This window comes from Euphorbia lathyris, chromosome 3, assembly GCF_963576675.1.
Source record: "Euphorbia lathyris chromosome 3, ddEupLath1.1, whole genome shotgun sequence".
Taxonomy (NCBI): Eukaryota; Viridiplantae; Streptophyta; class Magnoliopsida; order Malpighiales; family Euphorbiaceae; genus Euphorbia; species Euphorbia lathyris.
In genome coordinates this window covers 109,178,265-109,202,773 of record NC_088912.1, presented here as the reverse complement: position 1 = coordinate 109,202,773, position 24,509 = coordinate 109,178,265, and the positions used below count along the sequence as shown (strand labels likewise).

General features: G+C 33.3%; 1 protein-coding gene across 1 annotated transcript; it reads left to right on the top strand.

The window, feature by feature from the left end:
* The first annotated feature begins 2,347 nt into the window (after positions 1-2,347).
* Positions 2,348-4,492, top strand: LOC136222857 (ATPase family AAA domain-containing protein At1g05910-like). Its single transcript, XM_066010554.1, has 6 exons — positions 2,348-2,374; positions 2,837-2,979; positions 3,462-3,704; positions 4,109-4,204; positions 4,316-4,378; positions 4,456-4,492. The coding sequence occupies exons 1-6, from the start codon at positions 2,348-2,350 to the stop codon at positions 4,490-4,492; spliced, it is 609 nt and encodes a 202-aa protein (XP_065866626.1).
* The last annotated feature ends 20,017 nt before the right edge of the window (positions 4,493-24,509 follow it).

Sequence of the window (24,509 nt, the reverse complement as noted above, 5' to 3'; positions counted from 1 at the left end):
AAAATTCAGATTTTATATAAAAAAACTCTACCACCTTGAGAGCTTGTACATTTATTCCGCCACTCCGTTGAAGTTCCGTCCATCCTCTTCCACCAAACTCGAGAGTTCCACCTCCAAGACCTACGAGACGACCTTGAGTCCGGTATAACACCCGCGAGTGCTTTTAGCATCTTGCTTTTCACTTGAAATTACAACTTTAAATGTGGTTGCTTTGTGATTAATCAATTTGAAGACGCAAACGTCACCAACTTTCAAATGATTATCTTTGACAAATTTCCTCCAACCACGACATAGCCTAGCTACTTTAATTCCACTTATTTTTATCTCCACATATGCAACCGACCACGTTTTGTCCTCCATAGACTTCAGAGTTATATTTGCACTCTTTGTTGATATATTTCTTGGCAAAGCTCTTAAAGAATCTGAATGGCTAAAAGAATCTGTAGACAATATTAGATAATAGACCCAAACTCAGATAGGTCAATTTGATTGAATTCACAGCATGTGCAACAATTTTGGCATCAGTTTCGAAATCAACATGTTGTTCGTTACGTGCGGGCATACAAACTCAACTATCCCGAAGAGCTAGTCCCTCAACAAGTCGTGAATCCTACTGGTCCCAAAACTCGATTATAGATTACAAATTCAAGCATTACATCAAAAATTATATTATCCTGACTATTAATGCGAAAAAGGAATGATCTGGAGCAACGAAAAAACTGACTTTGTAAATTAGCTTATATATAAAAGGTCTTACTTTATAAAACTCAAAACATTAGAGAAAAAGAAGGAAATGATTGAAAGGTATGTATGAACACTGATGATAACATCCGGAAAAATCTCTAAGGCGTAAACTGTAAAAATCCATTGAGGAAGAGATCAAATAAGGAGATTCTGCTGAAAGAAGTCCGCCAGCAAAGCTAAGACATACGGCCCAATAGCAGGGATCTGCCTCAATAAAGAGATCAGTATGGGTCAAATGAACATAAAGAGGATATTCTTGGGGTGGATCCACCCAAAAGTCTCCAGGTCATTATCAATGAGAAACCTCCAACATTAATAATGCTGAACAGCTCTATTAAATGCTGAAACCATCAAAGTATAACACTACAAGAAAAATGAGTTTTAATGAGTAAAATTTAATGAGTGTAAGAAAATCACTCATTAAAAGAATATCCATAATAGATTTAATGATGGTAAATTAGAATAGTCTACTTTTAACGAGCAAAGTGATTTTTTTTTGCCAAATTTGACTCATAATCCGATCATTAATTCTTCCCACTTACAAATCCAGGGGTAAAACTCTTACTTTTAGCGGGATTCTTTACCCCCAAAAAAATTTCCCCAAATTTCAAGTTACCAAAATCAGACCACCTCTCCCCTTCTCTCCTATTTCCCTAACATCGTTCTCGACTACACATTCCTCATCAAGTCTCAATAAGCTGCACCTCATCTCCATCAGCGCTAACGTCCCCTAATCTAGCCAAACATTGGTAAAATCTTAATTTCTTCTAATTTCCCTTGGGCTCTGTTCCGTTTCTTCCATTTCGAAATCTTGAATTCTATCAATTAAATCGATTATTTCCTACTAATTGTTGTAAATCTGATATGTCTTCACTTCGTTATCTGCTTGTTGGTTTTCAGTTCCAAAACAAAAAGAAAAAAATTGAATTGGGGTTCTTGGGTTTCGTATCAAAAATTTCAGATATGAAAGCTTCTTTAAAGTTCCGTGAATATCAAAAGCTGGTCATTAGAGCTGAAGTCCCGTTGAGCATAAAGGGTTTGCCCTTCTAGTTAGGGATTGTGGCCGACGAGCACTGAGTTGCCTATCAGGAGTCACTTAAGCTCACTGAGAAACTTTTAAACAACGTTGAAGACCAGCCACAGATTTGGAGCAATTTATACCGCCAAGGATGCATCCTGTCCTTGGTGACTATGCTAGAAGTTTTCCAGATACAAGAGAATTAAAAAATTCTCTCACTTCTAGAAATAATTATTAACAAGTATGTTGTCTTGTCTATATATCTATTGTTATGTTTTCCTCTTCTATTGTGCACTTGTACTGATAATAGGATGACAGGGTAATTCATGACATAGAATCAATTTGAGTACTTTTGCTATGTGTTAGTGTTGCTATATTTTATGCTTGTTTACCTATTTTTCTGAAGTATCTGGGTGAAGGTCATAGCATATATTGCTAGGTAAGATATGGAATGTTTGAACTAAATATTTGATCCCATGTTTTTGTTACCTTGTGGATTTAGGAATTATATGGGGTTTTGTTTGTGTATTTTTACTATGACTTCAAGACCTTCTAGTCTCACTTAATGGACTCAACAAGAACAAAATGCATTTCAACCAATTTGTTTTGCAGGTTAATTGGATCCTAAAGGCTTATCATGGTGTTATATATATCTGCATGATTGGTGTAGTAACTTGAAACTAGAAGTGATATCGGCTTTATGCAGTATAATGGTGGGTTGTTGCCTATTAAATTGTTAATTGTGTTATTATATATCTCAATTCGGTCTTTGGTGGGAGAATGTACGTTGATACCTTTTTCCTTTGTTGATTGCGTAAAGAGCTTAAACTTTATTTTGAGTACAATTTTGATTGATGCATGACTTTATTTTTGGCTGACTTTATTTTTCTTTATATATAGTAACTACTAACTATATATCTTTAAGCCCACTTTACTTTAAGTGCTGATTTGAATCAATCAACCTACATTGCTTGATTTTTTTTTTGTTATTTTTATTGATGTATTAATGACCTCATATAGTAACATGAATGAACCCTCTGGCACTTATGTTATCTGGGTATCTTAATATTTCAGGCACATGAGCAGCTCAGGACCGTTCTTTTGACTTTGTTAGAAGAACTTCCATCTGATTTGCCTATATTGTTGCTTGGAACTTCTTCGCATCCACCTGATGAGAATGAAGATCAGCCATTTCTAGTATTTCCTCAACGCTCAGTGTATGTCCTCTATTTTGGAAGCAACTTTTCATTTTGATATATAGCAGTTCTATTTAATGTGTCTATTTTAGTTGATGCTAATCCCGTTTCTAATTGCACTCAAACACCTAGCATCTTTAATTGAATTATAGTCTTGTGCATTAAAACTCATGGAACTATATATACATTTTTTCTTCTGTTATTGTGCTTGTTTGGGGAGTCTTTGGCAAGAGTCATTAACTATTATCCTTGTTATCTACTCCAAATAAAATGGCCATTGCACCTACCTGGGTTTTCTAAGCTGACTGTGTTCCAAAAATCTTGAAGTGGAGATGTAAACCAGCTGAGACTTCAATTCTCGAGGCTTTTGGATAAGAACCTAGGATACAAAATTCTAGTGAAATTAATTTTCTATTGGAAACTTAATATCTTGTACATGTTGATAGCTTAGTGAATTTTCATAAATTGAACATTATAGTCGCAGAATGTCTTTCCATTTTCAGCTATCAAGTGAGCTTACCATCAACTGAAGACAAATCTTTGTGTTTTGAACGTTTAATTGAAGCTGCCTTATCAGTCTTCTTGGAGGGAATGAGCAACAAATCTCAAGAATCGACCCTTCCTGAACTTCCGAAGGTGCCTAAAGTGGCAAGTGGCCCAAAGGCCTCAGAGTTAAAACCTAGGATAGAAGCAGAGCAGCATGCCCTTCGTCGAATGAGGATGTGCCTCAGAGATGTTTGCAATAGGTAAGGACCTTTCAATAATTCTGTTCTCTGCTATAACTATTAATTTAGTCTTTTCTAGACCTATGTTGCCATAGTGGTTTGTCATGAAATTGTCTCTTCTTTCCTGGCATGCTAAATGGCGTGTTGCCTTTATTTGCGTCAATGAAGTTTTAAGAATCATAATACTCAATTCTAGCAGAAATAAATAAATCAGGATATGTTGGTTTTCAATATTTCTTTTATTTCCTTTTCTTTTCCTGAGATTAACTGAAAGATAATGTTATGTGGGGCAATTGAAGTGTCTATCTATTTTATTTTACTTTCTCTGCAGTTTCCATGCATTGCTTTGATTATCAGTGAAAACGACAACTTTTTAGTTATCTAGCTTTTCCTGTATTAGCGATTGATATACTTTTTTGCTCAAGTCTCGTGCAGGAACCTTTTAATGCTGAACCACTCTGTTTAGACTTGGTTACCTCTTATGTGACGCCAGTTGATTTTTTCTACAAGAGAATCCATAGGTCTATCCCTATAGTGACATAGAGACGTTTTATCTTCACTCTACATCTACTTTTCTATTTCATATTGACAATTTTCATTCTAATTGATTCTGCTGCTGCCTGTCTAAGCAGATATTTGGCCACTGTTGGTGGCCTGATAGAGCACTCTGGAGAGCTGTTTTTGGGAGATATCTTGTGAGTTGTGGGTACATTGTGCAGCAAGCTTTATTGTTTTTGTACTTAGAATTTTTATTATGATCTTTCATTAACAGGAAGCACTACACCATAGATGGTCTATTGCAACCCTAAATACATGTGTTGCCTCAAAAGTGTTGCAATTTATATGATTTAATTTGATCATTTGCAACACTATTTATAACGTGTTGCAATAAACATGTTAAACTAATTTGACCCATGTATTTTGGAACACTATTTATAAAGTGTTGCAATTGATGTGAAAAAATGCATTTTTTATATATTTATTATTTTTTATATCTTTTTTGAAAATAATATTTTTTTTTGTACATATTAAAATATTTGAATTATATTTTACTAAAATTAGATCGGAGAGAAATGAGAGGGAACATAGAGAAAGAGATGGCGAGAACATATTTTTTGAAAAATAAAAATAAAATAAAAGTGTATTACTAGTATTTCAAGAAATATTTTTTAAGTGAAAAATAAATTAGAAGTATCTATGTGTAAACATACTAAAGTTCAGATACTAAAAATGTAATTTACTGCTTATAAGTAAAGCGCAAATTAATAATTGAAATTGTTTGATTGGCTAAAACATTAAATAAAAGAGATAAGGTGCAAAAATACCCTTAACATTTACAGTCAGAAGTAATTTTTCCTCTAACGTCTAAAATGGTACAATTTTATCCGGAATGTAGTCAGACACAAACAATTTTACTCCTAACATTGACAAGTTAGGTCAATTTGAGAAATAATTCATCAAATGGTCTTTCTCGATCATGAATTTTGTCATCTATAGTTCACATGTGTGTCATTTTATCACTAATTAGTAACAGATCACAAACATACGATTAAACGAGAAAAAAATATAAAAAAATATATTGTATTTTTATACGAGATGGACAAAAAAAAATTTAAATATTTCACCGAAATTTAAAAATTTCAATTTTTAATTATATTATTAAATTATAAAAAATATGAAATCTTTTTTTAAAATCAACACACGTGTAATTAATGTAGAATAAGGAAGAAACTATCTGTATTTTATAGTAATGTCTGAAATTGACCCAACTTATCAACGTTAGAGGTAAAAATTACTCTTCATTATCAATGTTAGGGGTAAGATCGTATCATTTTAGACGTTAGGGGTAAGATCGCATCATTTTAGACGTTAGGGGTTAAATTGCTCCTCGAGGTATTTTTGCACCTTATCCCTAAATAAAATAAAAGTTAAAAGTATTATAATATATTAATAAAAGTACAACGAAAAGAATAAGGTGGTTATTTTATTTTATGTTTTTGATGTGGATGTCCTTTTTTATCATCCATATGGTGCATTTTATATCAGAGATATGTTTTGAACTGTATGCAATTGTTAGTGAAAAGAGAAGAATTTAATTGTATCCACTATTACTCTCATTTCAGTGTGCTTGAAGACGGATTCATGGGAATCATATCATCTTCCAGTTCTTGTTGATATCGTAGATCGGTGAGCAATACCAAAGCAACAAACACATCATAATTTTCATGGGAATTTTAACTACAAAGGAATGAAGGAATTAGGTCAATGGCTGAACTTTTAGCTTTGAGGGAATGCCAAAAAGTTGCTCAAGTAGAGAATCAAGAAGAAAAAGATGTTAAAGAAAAGCATGTTGCTGAATCGTCTTTGCCCCAAAAGATTTTTCTAAGGAGTTTGAAGGATAGGTTACATTATGATTTTATTATATTATTTTTATTATGTATTTTGGATCATGTGAGAATTTTAAATTTTATTGTTAACATATTGACCTATTATGGATTTGTATTTGCAATTAAGGATTTTTTATGATATTATTTAAATTTAAAAATTGCTATTATATTCAGTTGTTACATTAAAAAACTTTTAAATTGTCAAAGAAAAAGTGTTCCTTAAAACAAAAAAAAATGTCATTAAAAAACGTTAAATTAAAAAATGTTGCCAAATTGTGTAATAAAGAGTTGCTTGAAACAAAAAGATGTTAAATTAAAAAGTGTTGCAAGAAAGTTTTAATGTGTTGCTAATAATTTTATTCGATAATAGTGTTACATGTTCTATAGAGTAGGCAACACTTTTACTTTAGTTGCCATTGGGTATGAAAATGTTGCCACAGATATTTGTAGCAACACTTGTACCGATGTTGCTAAAAATGTGAAATAATGTTGCTAAAGACATCTTTGGCAACGTGCAAAAAATCAACACATTTTTTTGACAAAAAATGTTGCCTAAACGTTTTTAGCAACACAATAACGACTTTAGCCAACACTTGTTCAGTGTTGCTACAGACCATCTATGGTGTAGTGAAGCTTCCAAAATATAATGTTACTGCCACCTTGCAGGTATATTTTTCTATACAAATTAAGTTCAGATATTTTTCTTTTGATCAGATAGAATTTTTTGCTCCTATATTGTTGTCGTACAGTGATGGTTGCGTCTAACTTTAGTAGTATTAACTCATTACGTTTGGCCTATAAACTTTACAGTGTGCTGGTTACAGACTGCCATGAGCAATGTTCAAAAAGTTAGAGAAGTTGGGTGGGATGCTTGTGGCATAGGAAATGGTTTGTCCTTCTTCATCTTGGATTTGAGATCAATTTTTTGAATTATTATGGTAGTCTGAGTGCATGATGATAGAATGCATTAATTGGTTAGCTTCTTAACTACATTGCTACTGATGCTTTTGGTGCCTCCATAGATACATTCCTGCTGATGCTTAAATTATGATATAAAAGATAATTCACTTGCATCAATTAGGCTCTGTATTTAAGCTATTCACTTCTCATCAATGATTATTTCCCTTGCTATAACCTCTCACGCAACATTTCTGTTATATTATATTGTTTCCCCTACTACAACTGATGTTGCTTATTTTGTAATTTTAGAACAAACTATCCCTGAAAGGGAGTGAAGGTAAATGTAGCCATGTGCATATTCTTGTATTTACAAGATCTATATTCTTTTAATACTTGTATAATTGTTTTTGATCGATTGCATATCAAATCCTTTTATATTCTCCTTTTCTCATTTCTTATGCAGATTTTGAAATGTCTGATGCCCAATAAGAGTATGCTTTATCCATTGAACAACTTGCTCCTAGATTAGCTACTTTTAGGATTGAACTTTGTCATTGGTATCTGACTGACAATTATTGACAATTATTTTTGGAGAGTTTACTTCGTTTTTTTTTTCATTCTAGACTTAGCAAACATGATGCGGAAATTCTTTCAACACCCTAATATTTTTCTTCTTTTAATGCTTCTAGTATTGCATTGTTGTCTTGTGGTATATTTCTCTATTTTGTAACTTATTACTTCTTTTTAACTTTGTTTTTTAATTATTTAAGATATTTTAATTTATTTGAGAGTTGAATATACCAAATATAGAGGCGCTCCTTTCAATCCAAATCATTCTAAATATTTTAAATTAGAGATTTTTAATCATTATAAATAACTTTTAATGATAGGCTTTTTAATCATTGTAAGTATTTTAATGAGTGGATTTTTAATCATTGTAAACATTTCTAATGAGCGTATATTCAATCATTGTAAATATTTTTAACGAGTGTATTTTTTATCATTATAAATACTTTTAATAAGGGTAAACGTGTACTCATTGATAGCTTATAATGAGCGGAATTATTCCGCTCATTAATACTTTTAGTAAGAAGTGCTTCCTCAAGGGAATATTACGCTCATTAAAAACTTTTAATGAGTGGAATCAGACTTTTAATGATGGGTTTTCCTGTCATTAAATCCCCTTTTTCTTGTAGTGTAACTAATGTAACATCAGAACTACATTTAAAGACAATAAAAAGGATGAAGCACAGTTAAAGACAATAAAGGGGATTAATTCGATTGTTATAGAATTCCATTTAAATACCGCTGTAAGGTGTGTCTCATATACACACATGATTCTAATCCTACTTTGTGATTATTATTTATTCTTTCATGTTTTATTGTTTTTGGCATTTGTTTATTTTTTCGTATTTTTTCTTGTTATTCATGTTTTATTGATACTGAAATTTAATATTAATATTAATCAACTAAATTGATCATACTTTATAACTTCAACGACTAAACCAATGCTTAATTCCACTAGTAACACATTCTCATCCACTTTTCTGGTATTAGGCTTAATCAATAAAAAGTAAATTGATCGGGATTCAAATATATATACTTATTTCAATATGTGAAGTACTATATTGTTTCGTTTTTTTAAGTGTATTTTTTGGATATTAAGTGGATTTGGAAAACCCCAAAAGTGAGTTTTTATTAAATTTTAACCATTCATTGGCGCCGTTGAAATTTATTAGGTCAAAAAGGGAAAAAAAAAAAAGAAAATTTCATTAGAAAATGCATGAAAATCACTAAATAGTATTTTTGAGGTACTAAAACCGTCTGAATTAACCATAACAACTAAAAGAGATCTAACATAAACTCTTGTCCTATCTCTTTCATAGAATTAAAAGAGAATATAAAAGAGAGTTAGAGAAGTAATTAATGATGGTGGTGACGAACATTGTTGCAGACGAATGGTCCTCCTATGGAAATCGCCCTACTCCAATCCTCAGTGAAAACAAGTTTAAAATCTTCACATAACACAACAACATCTTGCACCTTCTCCGACTGCTTCACAAACCATAGCTCTCCCCAACTTCTAGGTTTCATTGTTCCTAAATAACTCAATTTGAACGACAAACTGAGAGTTCCGTTACCAATTCTCTCAGCTTCCACTATAGGACCAGATGAAACCAGACTGACTTGAAACTTGTTATGATAATCCTCCCCCTCCTCCGAGAAGAATCTCATTTCAAAAGATGAATCGGTAGAAGCAACAATTGCATTATTTGACAAAACAGAAGCTTTGATATCTTGACATATGAATGTCCTTTGAGTATTGAGTGTGATTGAGAAGTTTCAGTGGGAATTGGAGATGTTGAATGGGTAGATTATGGCTGAATTTATTTGGAGTTCTGGGTTGGGGAACCTAGGTCTAGATAAGTAGAAGTAGAACACCAATGTAATTATTAGAATAACATAGGCGACATCGAAGAACATAGCAGTTGGCGAACATAAACGGGGAAGGGGGTCTTGCGTCGGAATAGGAGTCGGAGTAGGAGCTGGAGCTGGAGCTGGAACAGGAGCCGAAATCGGAGAAGATGGAATGTCAATTGGAATTCCGGTTAGGTATGTATCATTATGTGCCATTGTGTTGGGCTCTCAGGTCAGAATTAGCTACTAATGAATTTCAAAGGATTAGTATTTATATAGGAACTTAAGGGTCTGCATGGTTGAGGGTTAACCGGGTTAATTAAAGGAAGTTTATTTTTATAACCTTGCTTAGAAAGAAGGTTTAATAAGTGAGATTTTGTAATTATTAAAAAAAAAGTGAGATTTTGTAAGGTTAAAGGAAGGTTAAATGGAGGTTTAAAAACATTAAAAAAAACTTCCAAATTCAATCCCACGGATTTGGTGGGATCTCAAGGTTAATTAAAATCATATTCCAAAATTATCCCTATCTAATTTTCTTAATCTCTAAAATATCCTCATCTAATCATATCATACCGTTTTTGTATAATTTAACCTAGTGCAATTATAGAATGTATTCTTTTGCGGGGACTTCATCTGCTGCTTCTACCTTGGTGCTTCTGCTAATTCCATAATTCAATTGTTGGTGCTTCTCTCTTCATATCTTGCTAATTCTTCCTTAAATATAATATCATTATTTTATTCTATTAAATGATGTATAATATATAAAATGCTAAAGATTAATAATGATGTTTAATAAATAATCCTATCTTAACATGTTTTTGTACCTTTTTGATTTATATTGAATGATGTGTAGTATATATTGATACTAATATATCTTACCTTGTTGATCTCGAAACTTGATTGGTCCGTTAAACTTATAAAATATCTTATTAACGCCCTCAATTTGTTTAAAGTAATATATTGACTACAAATTTGTTTAGAATGGCTTATTAACCTTCCGAACTTGCTTATAGAATATAAAGATTCTATTAAAGTAATTTTCTCTTATCAATGTATTCAATGTTGATTGATAATTGGTATTTTATTAAACATGACAATTTGAAATAAACAAGACTTAAGATATTTTGACATTGAAAGTTGATACAAATATTTGAAAATTGTGTCTAGAGGCTTGAATTCATTAGGTTTTAGGACTTTCATATATAACCTCATCATTAGACCCTGAAATTTCTTGCAGAATTTTTGATGTTTGTTGCAGTAATCGTCTGTGATAATAATAATATAATAGGACTATGCTAAATGGATAGAAAAAAATAGGGATAGAATGGATAGAATCTGATTTTTGTGACTTGAAATATCATTATTATTAATAAATGTAAATTTTTCTTTCTTTATTTTTATTCATGGAAACTTGTAATTATTTAAGATAGTATTTATTACGTGCTAAATTTCATTGAATTTAGTGTTAAATTATTGGCATACTAATTCTAATATATATTTTTGGTTAAAAAACCATCCAAAAATTGAATAAATTCCATGAATACTCTATACATATAATTAAAATAATTATGTGAATCATATCATCCGATTTCATCCATGAAATTAAAAAAAAATTGTTTTTAATTATTTTTTAATTCTTGGCATTATACAAATATTTCCAATTTGATAATTTACACTAATAAAAAGATTAAAAAGCGTCGTTATACAAATGAATAAAATAATGATTAAATTAAAAAATTGGAGATAAAAATTACATAAAATTATAAATGTAAACTATTAAAAAGATTTGAATTATTGTTATTTTAAATTTTATTTGATCTAATTTGACAAATCACACTAATAGAATGACAAAAAATAATATTGTCATAAAATGGATGAAATAATGATCAAATTATACAATTTGAAGATAAAATTATAAATGTAAACTAGCAGAAGCATTAAAGAATTAAAGAAAATAAATTGAAAGAACTATACAATTATTTTTAAGAATATATAGATGGACTAGTGCAATATGTAAAAATATAAAAATTGATACCAACTAAGCTAAAGATCTCGAGTTTAAGTTTTAGTATATATTGAAAATTTTAATTGAGGGAGGATATTATCTCAATTTATTTACACTTTTTTTTGTTTTTTTTTTGTCATTATATTTATATTTATCTTTAATGTCATAATAACAGTACAAAAATTATCTCTAACATTAGAATTTTTAAGCTCGATTCGAGCTCGAGATACGTTCGACTCGAGCTCGAAGCTTGGCGAACCTATAATTTTAGGCTTGGTTTAAGCTCGAGAAAAGCTCGTGAACCACTGGATTTTAATTTATTCAATTGTATTTGATTTAACATTCATATTATGAAGTAGCATTTAAGTATTTAAAATTAGGGTTTAAAGCACTATGATGTAATTAGGATTGTCAACAAGGCAGAGATTTCATATCGTCGCTTTCTCTAGACGATTCATCTCAATGGAGATGGATAATATATACTATTTTGAAATACATTTGAGCATTCCAGTCGAGCTGAGCTCTAAATTAATTAAGGCTATAAATGAATTGTAAACTAAATTAGGGTTGTAAATGAGTCGAGCTGTAAATAAATTATGGCTATAAATGAGCTGTAAACTAAATTATGGTTGTAAATGAGTCGAGCCTATAAAAGTTCGATTGTGTTTGGCTCGATTTATAAATGATCTGAGCTTGAGCGCGACGAAGCTCGACTCGAAAGCTTGCGAGCATGTTCGATTATAAGAACAAGCTCATGAGAAAACTCGATTATAACATTAACACGCTCGTGAGCAAGCTTGACTGGATTATTTTTTTATGAATAATATTTATATAAAGAGTTATGTTTAAACTTTATTTTTATGGATTTTGATAGGTAAAAAGCATAATTAAGCCCGTGAATTTTACCTATTTTAAGGATCAAGCCCCTTATCAATTATTTTTCCACATTGAGTCATTGATCATTAATTTCGTTATAGATTCGACCCTTATTTCACTTTTCCGTCAAGTTTAAACGACACACGTCATTAAGGGATTACAGAACTTGGTTTCAAGTATGTTCTTCCAAGCTGGAAGTCAATTTTGGTCTAAAAAGTAAAGAGTAAAGAGTAATAGTGTTATTTTAAATTTTATTTGGTCTAATTTGATAATTCACATTAAAAGAAGGATTCAAGAGTAAAATTATTATAAAAATGAATAAAAAATTGATGAGATTATAAGATTAGGAGATAAAATTTATATAAAATTATAAATGTAAATTAATTGAAATATAAAAAAGTAATAGTGTTATTTTAAATTTTATTTGGTCCAATTTGACCATTCACATTAATAGAAGGATTCAATATTAAAATTATTATAAAAGTAAATGAAAAATTGATGAGATTATAAGATTAGGAGATAAAATTTATATAAAATCATAAATATAAACTAATAGAAGGATTAAGGTTTATTTTGTTATTTTAAATTTTATTTGTTTTAATTTGACAATTCACACTGATAGAAGGACTGAAGATTAAAATTATTATAAAGATGCATAAAAAATTGACGAGCTGATAAGATTAGGATATAAAATTTAGGGGAAAGTACAAAAAAAATGTATGTGATTTGCCCAATTTGCAAATAGAAATAATAAAAAAACTTCCTAAAACGAAACAACATATAATATGATGGAATTTTACGTTTGTTTATTAATTTGACAGTTTATGAACTAAATTGACATTTAAGTTCATTTTACAGAGTTGTAATTTAATTTTGGGATTTGTGTCCTGTCAATATATAAATGTAATTGAAAAAAATTAAAAAATGCTCTTAATTGTCATCAATTACTTAAAAGTTTAATTTTAAATACTTTGTTTTGTAAAAATAATATACCACATACCTCTATTTGTAAACTTTTTAACCACAAACCTCTATTTGCAAATAAAGCAAACCACAAGTATTTTTTTTCAATCTTTACTCTAAAATTTACATAAAATTATAAATGTAAACTAATAAAATGACTAAAGAGTAATAATGTTTTTTAAAATTTTATTTGGGTCAATTATAAGTGTTAAGGTGCAAAAATCCCCTAATATTTTGCTTCAGGAGCAATTTTACCATCAAACGTCTAACATGGTGCAATTTTATCCCTAACGTTGGAAGCCAATAGAAATTTTACTCCTAGCGTTGATAAATTGGGTCAATTTAAAAAATAATTCATTAAACCGTCTTCTCGATCATGAATCTTGTCATCTACATTTTACACATGTGTCATTTTATCATTAACAAATCACAAATATATGTTGGGATTTGAAAAATATAAAATAAAAATATACTGTCTTTTATACAAATTGGACAAAAAAAAAGTTAAAAAATTCACCAAATTTTTAAATATTAATCTCCAATTCTATTATTAAATTATAAAAAACATCAAATCATTTTTTTAGAACGAATTGATATGCAATTGGTGCAGAATAATGAACAAAAATATTTGTGTTTTATAATAGAGGTAAAATTGACTCAAATTATTAACGTTAGGGGTAAAATTGCTTTTGGCTACCAATGTAGAGGTAAAATTGCACCATTTTAGACATTAGGGATAAAATTGTGATGTGTGTCGTCTAGTGGTATAAATATGAAATGTATATTACGATAAGTGCGTTATGACTATGGATGTGATCTTTCTAAGTGCTCTATCTTTACTAGACGTCACTACTTAGGGGCAAGTGTACCCCGTCGTATCAAGTAATAATCCGGTTAAGACCGGGTATCGAATCTACGAGATTTATAACTACAAATATTAAACGACTCGGTTCTATATTTATCTAAGCGGTGAATACTTTAGGTTGGTTTGAGGGATAACTACAAACTACTCCTAAACTATAGGTGAGACAGATTTATGTAATGGAGAACTCCACGGAATGATATGGGTGACGATATAATAAGCAATAACTCTGAATATATTCGATTGACGATTTACTCTTGCAAAGACGACTACGTGTAGTTCGACTGATCCGTGAAGTACTTAGACTACGTGATTCCTAGTCAAGACGTGTCTAATGCTGGGGATCAGAAACTAGGGCCCGTAAGTTCCGTGGCTTGTCAATTCCTACGGTTTCCGGAGCGTCACTTTCGGTAAGGCAACACCTATATGAATCCCTAAAGATAGCCCAAATGGCGTCGGAAATCGCGTTCCCCTACATAATAATCAATTAGGAATATCAAAGCAAGCAATAAACATCAACACGGATATAGAAACGGAAATTGAAAATCATATATTATAAATATGGAAAGCGTAAATGAGGAATACAACCAAGCCTAGTACATAGGAAGAGTGCAAGCTAGTTAGCAAGTAAAGAGGGAAGAATCAGCCCTCGGAACTAGCTAACCGGACTCAAGGCCGTCTCTTAGGTCTTGGAGGTGGAACTCTTGAGCTTGGTGGACGAGGATGGAACGGAACTTCGACGGAATGACGGATTACACGAACAAGCTCTCGAGCAGGTAGAGTTTTATTACATAAGAAAAACTGAATCCAAAACTATATCAAAATCTCTATATATCTATTTATGTAAAATGTAACGTCCCAAAAGTTAAGGTTAAGCCCCTATTTATACACATCAAGCTAGGGCAAAGTTGTAATTTCATAAGATACAAGCATGGAGGAACATCATTTTCTTCAGAATTCCCATATTACGTCCCGCGTATGGTGGAGTACGCCCTGCGTATTGGCCCATTCCTTCAATAATTCCCTGTATGTGGACCTAAATCGGATCTTGTTGTCTCAAACACGCCCCACGTATAGTGATATACGCCACTCGTGTTTGAGCTCCTGGCGTTTTATTGCTCGAATTACACCATGTACGCCCCGCGCATTCCAAAACACGCCTCGTGTACCGATAGTTGACTTAGGAGACAGTGCAGTCTGACTTTCAGGATTAGGCTAATCATTTCTGACATATGTCGTACGCCTCGCGTATGGTGGTATACGCCTCGCGTATTGCTGAGTAGATCCCACGTGGTGCCTGTGGATAAGTCAATTATTTCTGATCCAGTGTTTCACGTCCCGCGTAAGGGATGATGCGCCCCGCGTATCTTGGTATATTTTCACTCTTTTCTCGTACCTGAAATACAATTCTCAGGAGCCGAGTTAGCTTGACATTTTATTTACTAATATTAATAAAAAATACGGAAAATTAACCGAAAGTACGGAATTTATTTTTATTTCGTTATTTTATTAAAACACTCTATTTTTGTAATTAAACTTATTTATTTCTTCTAAAATTAACCCGTAAATCACGCTAAAAGATAGGGGTAAAATCCCCATATCAAACCTCCTCGGACTTTAAAGTTTTACTTGTCCTTAAGTAAAAGAAATCGAAAGACACGGGATTGAGATTATTAAGAAACAAACCGTCCGTTGGTTTTTACGAAGTGCGTGATTTCAAAGTTAAAGTTTTATGGAATGTTTTCGGTCAACACCTACGCAAACAATCGAGTGACCAAAACTTATTTGAAACGTCCATGATCAAAATTAATCGGCAATAATAACGGGGGTTGATTGTCTTTTGAGAACCCGATAGTACCTCACCTAGGGATTTCACTCTTACTCTCAAACCTTGGTGGGTCGGTGTTTTAGCACTCTTCTTTGCATTTACTCGAGATCACTTTGAGTTTGCATTTTTATCCGGGTTTTTCCTCATATGTTATGGCTAAGGCAACATTAAAAATGAACCCGGAGGGGGGTTGTAATGTGAGTGGCTTTTTAGTGGTTAATTTTTTAAAACTCGAGTTTAAATACCATTTTGATGATTGCACCGTATTTTATTTTGGCCTTGATAAGTTCATAAGATATAACTCGAAATTGCTCGTGTGGAGCTTGAGAATGCCGTTTTGCTCTTTATTATCTTTTTCTTTTTCTTTTTGTTTTGAGAGCGGCAAAAAACGATTTCGAAAGTTTAAGGTGCTTATTTATCAAGGCCTTGGCTTATTTCGGGTGCGAATTGATTTTGTTGGTATTTAAACAAGAGGAAAAAGAGGGTTAATTGTTAAAAGGGTATTAACAAGAAAAGTCGGTTAGTAGGCTCAAGGGGTTTTCCTAGAGGTTGATAAAAACGAGAAAAAATAAATTAAGAAAAGAATTAGACTAAGTGGGCTTGTTTTATCATCTATTGCCATTTTAACCAAAATAGGTGTACTTAACCCGGTATTAGGTGCAAACTCTATGAGTCGAGTGAAGTCAAAGCTCTCGAAAAATTGTGAAAGAATTAGAGTTCTCGTACGAACTCTTTTAGGCTCAAAATTACCTTACAAAATTTTGGGTTTAAATTGTGTATTATCGAGTCTTCACTAAACTTTCAAACATCCCGTTTTTATTGCCTTTTTAAATTTCATTATGGAGATGACACATGGGTTAGGACTCAATGCTTTTGTTTAGTATAAACCTAAGCTTTGCATAAATTCTAGAACTTCAAAATTAAGACTAAAATTTCTCACTAAAACCGATCCTTTGTGTTCCGTCTTTTTATTTTAAGGACAAATAACGGAACTTTTAATTCATTTCCGAGGAAGGTAATGTGTCGGAAAAAATTTCAGAATCGATAAATTAGTTCAATTATTTTGTTGTTTATTTGATTTTTATTTGTTTTTGTTTTTGTTAGTGCAAAACAAACTGAAAGTGCGGGGTTGCACGGCCCTCCGCGTTATTAAAAGGACGTCTATTCCAAGGACGTCGCAAAAGAAGAGAAAAACAAAAACAAAAATAGACATGAAATTTAAAATTAGACCCATTTAAGGTTTGGTCTTACGCGAGGCGTGCCCAGGGGGGTGCCCCGCGTAGGAGCTCTTTTTAGGCAGAGACTCAAATACGTGGGGCGCACTAATAGGGGCGCCCCGCGTGTTTGAGTTTCGAGGCTTTTTATACAAGAAAAATGAAGAGCACGCGGGACGTACAAGGGGGTACGTCCGGCGTGAATGTTATTAATGGTTTCGAACAGCGAAAAATAAACACAAAAAGAGAACGAAACATAAACGGAAATTAAAAATATATTGAAACGGAAAAGAAAGTACAATAAAAATAAACAAAAAATAACAACGGAAACATCGAAAACAAAATAAAAACGAAAAAGCAAAGAGAATACAAAACAAAAGAAAACATAAAGGAAATGGAAACTATGGTTGAGGCGGAGGAGGATTGCCGTGGATGTTGAAGTAGGAGGCGAAGGAATTGGTGAGGGCGTCAAAGCGAGCATCGAGGTGAGCCCGATCCTCACGTTGTTGCGCCTCGATGGAGTTGAAGAGGGTGATGAAGGTGGAGTGGTCCATAAGGCGATTAGCCTCAAGGGTGTCAAAACGGGTGTTGAGGGTGGCGAATTGGGAGTCGTAATGGGCGCGATCGGCACGTTGGTGACCCTCTAGAGCGTCCAACCGAGCATATATGGAATTGAAGTCGTGGTTGGGCGGAGGACTGAAATTTAGGCCCATATCCGAATCCAAACTCTCCTCCTCGTGTGAGTGGGCCGCCCTCGAGGTTTCACCCGGGCCCGAGGTGGAGCGCCTAAGAGATTTGAAGGCATTTTTCTCCAAGGGTCGAGGCTCAAGACTCGGGTGAGTGGTGGTGTCTCCTCCCGTTCGGGTGGTGGTTGTTGTTGATTTTGGGTATGGGCGGAACCGAAGGAACGGGCCCGAGTGGACCGTGGGGGACGCATGTCGGCGGTATGTTTTCGCCTAACCATGGTGTGAGTGAAGAATTGAGAGAATGTGTAGGAAGATTGGGGGGTGGGAGTTAGGATGAGTTGTGAGGAAGAAAAAGGAGAAAGGGAAGGATTTATATAGGGGAGGAGTAGGGAATCCAAGTAAAACTCGGATTCCCAAAGGGGTACGCGGGGCGTGAAGTGGCCACGCCACGCGTATCCCTCCTCCTGACCTTTATTAGTTGCAAAAGTGGTAAGATACGCGGGGCGTGAAAGGGAGCACGCCTCGCGTATTTCACCTCCTGCCATTTTTTGATGGAAAAAAGGGACGGACGCGGGGCGTACATGGGGATACGCCCCGCGTAAAAGGAAGAAGTCAAAGAATTGTTTTTTCGGTTTTTTAGCAGTTTTTGAATTTTTATGGGTTTCAATTAATGTGTTTATGTTTTGTTAATTCTTTTTAATGTTTTTATGTTATAATTAAGAGGGTAATTAAGACTAAATTTATTATGGAGGGGAGGTTAAAGAGATTTTAAATTTTGAAAAGGTGGGATGTCATTGGAGAGAGGAAGAGGTGGAGTGGAGAAGTGGGAAAGATTTTTGGGGAAGAGGAGAATGTGATGGGAAGGGTCGCTCTATTTTTATTAATTGATTCTTAAATTATTTTTTTTTGCTTAGATCCCTATTATAAGTTTAAAATCAATTAGATACTCAACCTATTCTTTAAAAGTCAAATAGATCTCTAACCCTGTATTTTATATTTTAACTTTAGTTGTCAGTTCAGTTATTTTATATTTTGGATACGATTTTTATCATTATTTTATGATATTTTCAGTCATCAGTTCAACTCTAGTAATCAAATAAACCTAGTCGATGATATATACACATTTTTTTAATTACTAGGTATAACACTGATTTTGATTCGATTTAACGGAATATGTTTTTATTAAATCTTAACTGGTAATCCAAATCTAAAATATTATAAAATATTGATCTACTTGAACTGAAAATATAAAATAGCTCAACTAAAATTTATTTCAATCATAAGAGGGATTTAAATAACAATTTTAACATACGTTAAGAATGTAATCGATGATTTTAAATAATTAAAAAGCTAATTGAGTTTTAATATATAGACTGATGACCTAATTGATGGTTTTAAAAGCCAAAATCTAATATGACTTTTATCCTATAGTTTACGGGTTGAATTTAAAAATATTGAAAGGTTTAATTGACTAAAAAAATCGCACCATTGAAGTTTATCTGTTGTAGTGACGACAAATGCACGTTTTAGGATTTTTTGGGTGTTTCATTTTAATTTTTTCGGTATATTAAGTGCTCTAAAATTAAAATTGATGAGCTTATATATTAAAGTCAACCATTAATTAATTAATTAGGTCAAGAACTAAGATTAATGGTTGAAATTCCTCAATTAGGTCAAAAAATTGAAAAATAATTCGTTGAAAAAAACAATAAAAGCTCGTGAAAATAAGTAAATCGGATTTTTAAGCTCATAAACGGCCAAATTTGGCCAAAAGAGGGTGGAGGCCACAACCTTGCTATGTGTTTTGACCGTTGGTCCGTTTCCGATGGGATTAGGGGAACGAAACTCTAAAAGAAATCCTAATTTTGAAACTTGACACTTTTTTTGACCTAATTATTTTGATCTCGAATTAACCCTAATTGAAGTGTCAAACCAAATTTGATTTTAGATTGAATTGCCATATATCTTGAGATTAATCAATAAAGAATAAATTGATCCGAACCCGAATATGTAAATACACGTTTTAAGGTTTTTCAGGTGCTTTCATTTTTTTCGGTATATTAAGTGCTCTAAAATTAAAAGTGGCGAGCTTATTGCCTTAAAGTCAACCATTAAGTAATTAATTAGGTCAAAAATAAGATTAATGGTTGAAATTCATTAATTAGATAAAAAAAAGTGAAAAATATTTCGTAGAAAAAAACAACAAAAGCCCATGAAAATCATTAAATAGTATTTTGAGGTCCTAAAAAGCCGAATTTGTCTAAAAGATGGTGGGGCACATAGTTTTGCTGTGGGTTTTGATCGTTGACCCATTTCCTAACGGATTAGGGGTACGAAACCCTAAACCCTGATTTTGAGACTTGACACTTTTTTTGACATAATTATTTTGATCACGAATTAACCCTAAATCGTATTTGTTAGGTCTTAAAAGAGGGTGAGACCAACATTCTTCTATCATGTCTCTTTATGCTTTTCTTTTGGATGATTGTAAATATCATCTTATCTCTTTTAATGACGTTGTTGTTTTTTATGTTTGTTTCTCTACGAATAGGGTTGCTCATCAGGGCCGGTCCAATGATAGTGGTATTCTAAACCGCTGGGACACTTGCTGATCCTAATGCAAATTTCGTTTTAGACCTTGTATACCTATATATATATATATATAATAAACAAATTTTGGACCCCCTAACAACCATTGGCCCTAGGCCTGCGCACTCCTGGCATAGACCCAGGGCCGGCTCTGTTGCTCACTAGCTAGTTGTTGTAGCCTATTATATGCCTTGTATTTCCTATTTAATACCATACTTTATATCTTCATTTTCTAGTGTTCGCCAACACTATTTTCTTCTCTCCTCCCTCGGGGTTAGGATCCTCACATTGTCGCACGGAATATTTGGAAATGTAATAACTTAAAAGTATGTGACCAACTTTGACTGTTAAATTTGATTCTCTCGCCCAAAAAATTTAATAAAATCAATCCATGAAAAACCAAAAATCACAAAAATGGCATCATTTTGTATAAAAAAATTATTTTAACAAAACATAACTATAGATATTCACGGGAATTTATACATGACGGGGGAGAATTTTCACGGAGCGGATATAGTAATCCTTATCCCTATCACCATTTTGGCTTTGGCGAGAAATTGTCTCCCGTGCCCATCCCTATCCCTAATTTTCACTTATTACTAATCCCCATCGGGTTGGAAACATGTAGTTTTTTTATAATGCCCGATTACCATCCCTACATACAAATTGAGTGATAATGAAATTTGTAAATGGACAGAGTGCTCCATCAATAACAATTGAAATTGACACAATTTCAAACATCAGTGTAAATTCGCTCAACTTGTAAACATTAATGGTATTATTATGTTAGTTATGATGTTAGAGGTAAAATTACTTTTGCTGGACAATATTAAAAGTATTTTTTGCACTTTATATATATACATATAATCTTATTCACTATTATGAAAAAACATTATTTTTGCTCCATTCTGGACACGTGCTATGCCATGAGTCAATTCTCATTATGGCGACATATGTTTTGGTCACATTGCGAATAGACATTGTTAAAAAGTTAATTAATTAATAGATTAATACATTTTTTGTCCATATACTTGTTTCAAAAAATCAACTAGTCCTTTATATTTGGAAAAAATTCTAGTAACCCATGAATTTATTTAAATTGACCAATTGACTTTTTGAAAGGTACATATTTGAAACAATCATGATTCTCCAGTGATTTGGTATTGATAGAGTTTGTGCTTAAATAAGCTTTACAAGATAGAATCGGTTACAACAATAATTCTAAAGATACAGGGAGTAAATCAAGCTAACAATATCTGACTAAATCAAAGACTAATTCTAATATGTATATTTACAGATATATCCTCTAACATTCCCCCTCAAATTAATGGCGGAGCCACTGTTAATTTGTCGCGAAGATGTTGAAACCGAGCCTTGGAGAGTGGTTTGGTGAGGATGTCAGCAATTTGATCAAGGGTGGGGACATAACCAACCCGAAGCTCTTTCTTGGAGACTTTGTCACGAACAAAATGAAAGTCAATCTCTAAGTGCTTAGATCTGTCATGAAAAATTGGGTTAGCAGTTAAATATGTTGCACCAAGGTTATCACACCATAAAACAGGTATTGTGGAATTGGAGATGCCGATTTCATGCATGAGCTTTTTCAACCAAAGCATTTCAGAAGCAAGACTAGCAAGAGCACGATATTCAGCTTCGGTGGAGGAGCGAGAAACAGTAGTTTGCTTATGTGACCGCCAAGATACAAGATTAGGACCAACAAACACCGCATAGCCAGAGGTAGATTTTCGATCATTAACGTCTCGTCCCCAATCTGCGTCACTATAACCAACCAGATCAAGAGTTTTACCCTTATGAAAACGAATTCCATGTGTTGTAGTTGCAGTTAAATACCGAAGTATTCGTTTAACCGCTTTCCAATGATCAAGACTTGGATTATGCATAAATTGGCTAACTTTATTTACAGCATTGCTAATATCTGGTCGAGTGATGGTCGCATATTGTAATCCACCAACAATAGTGCGATATAGCTTAGGATCAGTATAGGATTCACCAGAATCTCGAGAGTGTTTGGTGCTTGTGCAGGCTGGTGTTGAGATGCTTTTGGAGCCATCCATTTTGGATTTTTTGAGTAAATCAGAAATGTATTTCTTTTGACTTAGGTGAAGAGCATGATTTTCCCAATTCACTTCAATTCCAAGAAAATACGAGAGCTTGCCAAGATCCCGAATAGCAAACCGCTGCTGCAATTGCTTGATCAAATTATCAATAGACACAATGGAATTGCCGGTTACGAAGATATCATCAACATATAAAAGACAATACAAACGAGTATCATTATGATGAAGATAGTAAAGCGAGCAATCAGCCTTACTACAAACGAACCCAAGGGAAATCAAAGCCTCTGTCAAACAACAATGCCACATACGGGGGGCCTGCTTAAGACCGTATAGACTTTTCTTCAATTTGCAAACATGATGAGGAAAGTCCGGGTGAGTAAAACCAGGAGGTTGACACATAAAAACAGCTTGATCTAAAGTGCCATGTAAAAATGCGTTACTCACATCGAGTTGTTTTATCATCCAAGAGTTTGTTACTGCAAGTGAAAGAAGTAAACGTATCGTTGTGGGCTTGATAACCGGACTATATGTTTGCTCATAGTCAAGACCGGGACGTTGATGATATCCTTTGGCAACGATCCGTGCTTTGTATCGGTTGACAGATCCATCAGGGTTCAGTTTGATGCGAAAAACCCAGAGACAGCCAACCTTATTGTTGGCTTCGGTTTCTGGAACTAACTCCCAAGTTCCATTGGTAATGAGTGCATTATACTCCTCTCTCATAGTTGCACGCCATTGTGGATGTTCCACAGCTTTAGTATAACAAGAAGGGGTGACAGTTTCAGTCACGGCCTGATAGATTTTTGGACGAAGCGAACCCGTTTGAGTTCTTGTAACCATGAGAGTGGGTTGTAAAGGTTGGGGCTGTTCAGGTGGGGTGTTTGTGATGCATTGGGTAAATTTTGGTGTGATGAGAGTTGATAGCCGCTAAAATCAACAAGTAGAGGGACAGTAGGCTGATTGGAAGCTGGCGGGGGGCTGTTTGTTGTGGAGGTTGGTAACTCTCAAAAATTTGGTAAGGGATGATATGGAATAATGGTGCGAGTGGGATTAGAGGAAGTTGTATTTGGGCGTGGAGCTGTTGGGGGAATAGCAGTAAATGGTTCTTGTGTTGATGGAAAAGAAATTGTGACCGGAGCATTGGACAGATCAGTCATAGATATCTGGCGCATCTCATTGTTTAACAGAGGAAATGGAAACTCCTGTTCATTGAAAACCACATGACGTGGGGTAAAGATTTTGTTGTTAAGCAAGTCATAACATTTATAACCTTTATGTATTTTGCTATAGCCAATGAATATGCATTTACGAGAAAGTGGAAGCAATTTATTTGAATTGTAAGGACGGAGCCAAGGATAGCAAACACAACCAAATGTATGAAACAAAGTATAATCGGGTGTATTGCCAAACAATTTTTCATATGGGCTAAGGTAATCAAGTATTTTGGTGGGTAATCTGTTGATGATAAACATTGCACATTCAAAGGCATAAGACCAAAATTTCATAGGTAATTTAGCATGAGTAAGTAATGAAAGACCCGTTTCAACAATATGGCGATGCTTGCATTCGGCGCAACCATTTTGTTCCGGTGTGTATGGACAAGACACTTTTTGATTGATCCCATTGGTACTAAGATAATTGGTTAAAGCCTGAAATTCACCCCCCCAATCTGATTGAAAATTTAAAATTGGTCGTTGAAAATATTTTTCAACCAATGTTCCGAATTTAATGAATACACTCAAGATTTCAGATTTATACCGCACAAAAAATAGCCAAGAGAATTTGCAAAAATGGAAAATAACATAATAGCGATAATTGTCATGTGAATCAACTGGAGCAGGGCTCCAAACATCAGAACAAACCAATTCTAACGGATTAGAAGCAACGAATGTAGAAACAGGAAACGGTAAGCGATGTGCTTTACTAACACAACATGAATCACAAAAGGGAGCACATTTATTATCATCAAAGTCAAGTTTATTCAAAGCAATTGCTTTCTTAACAATGGGGAATTGAGCAT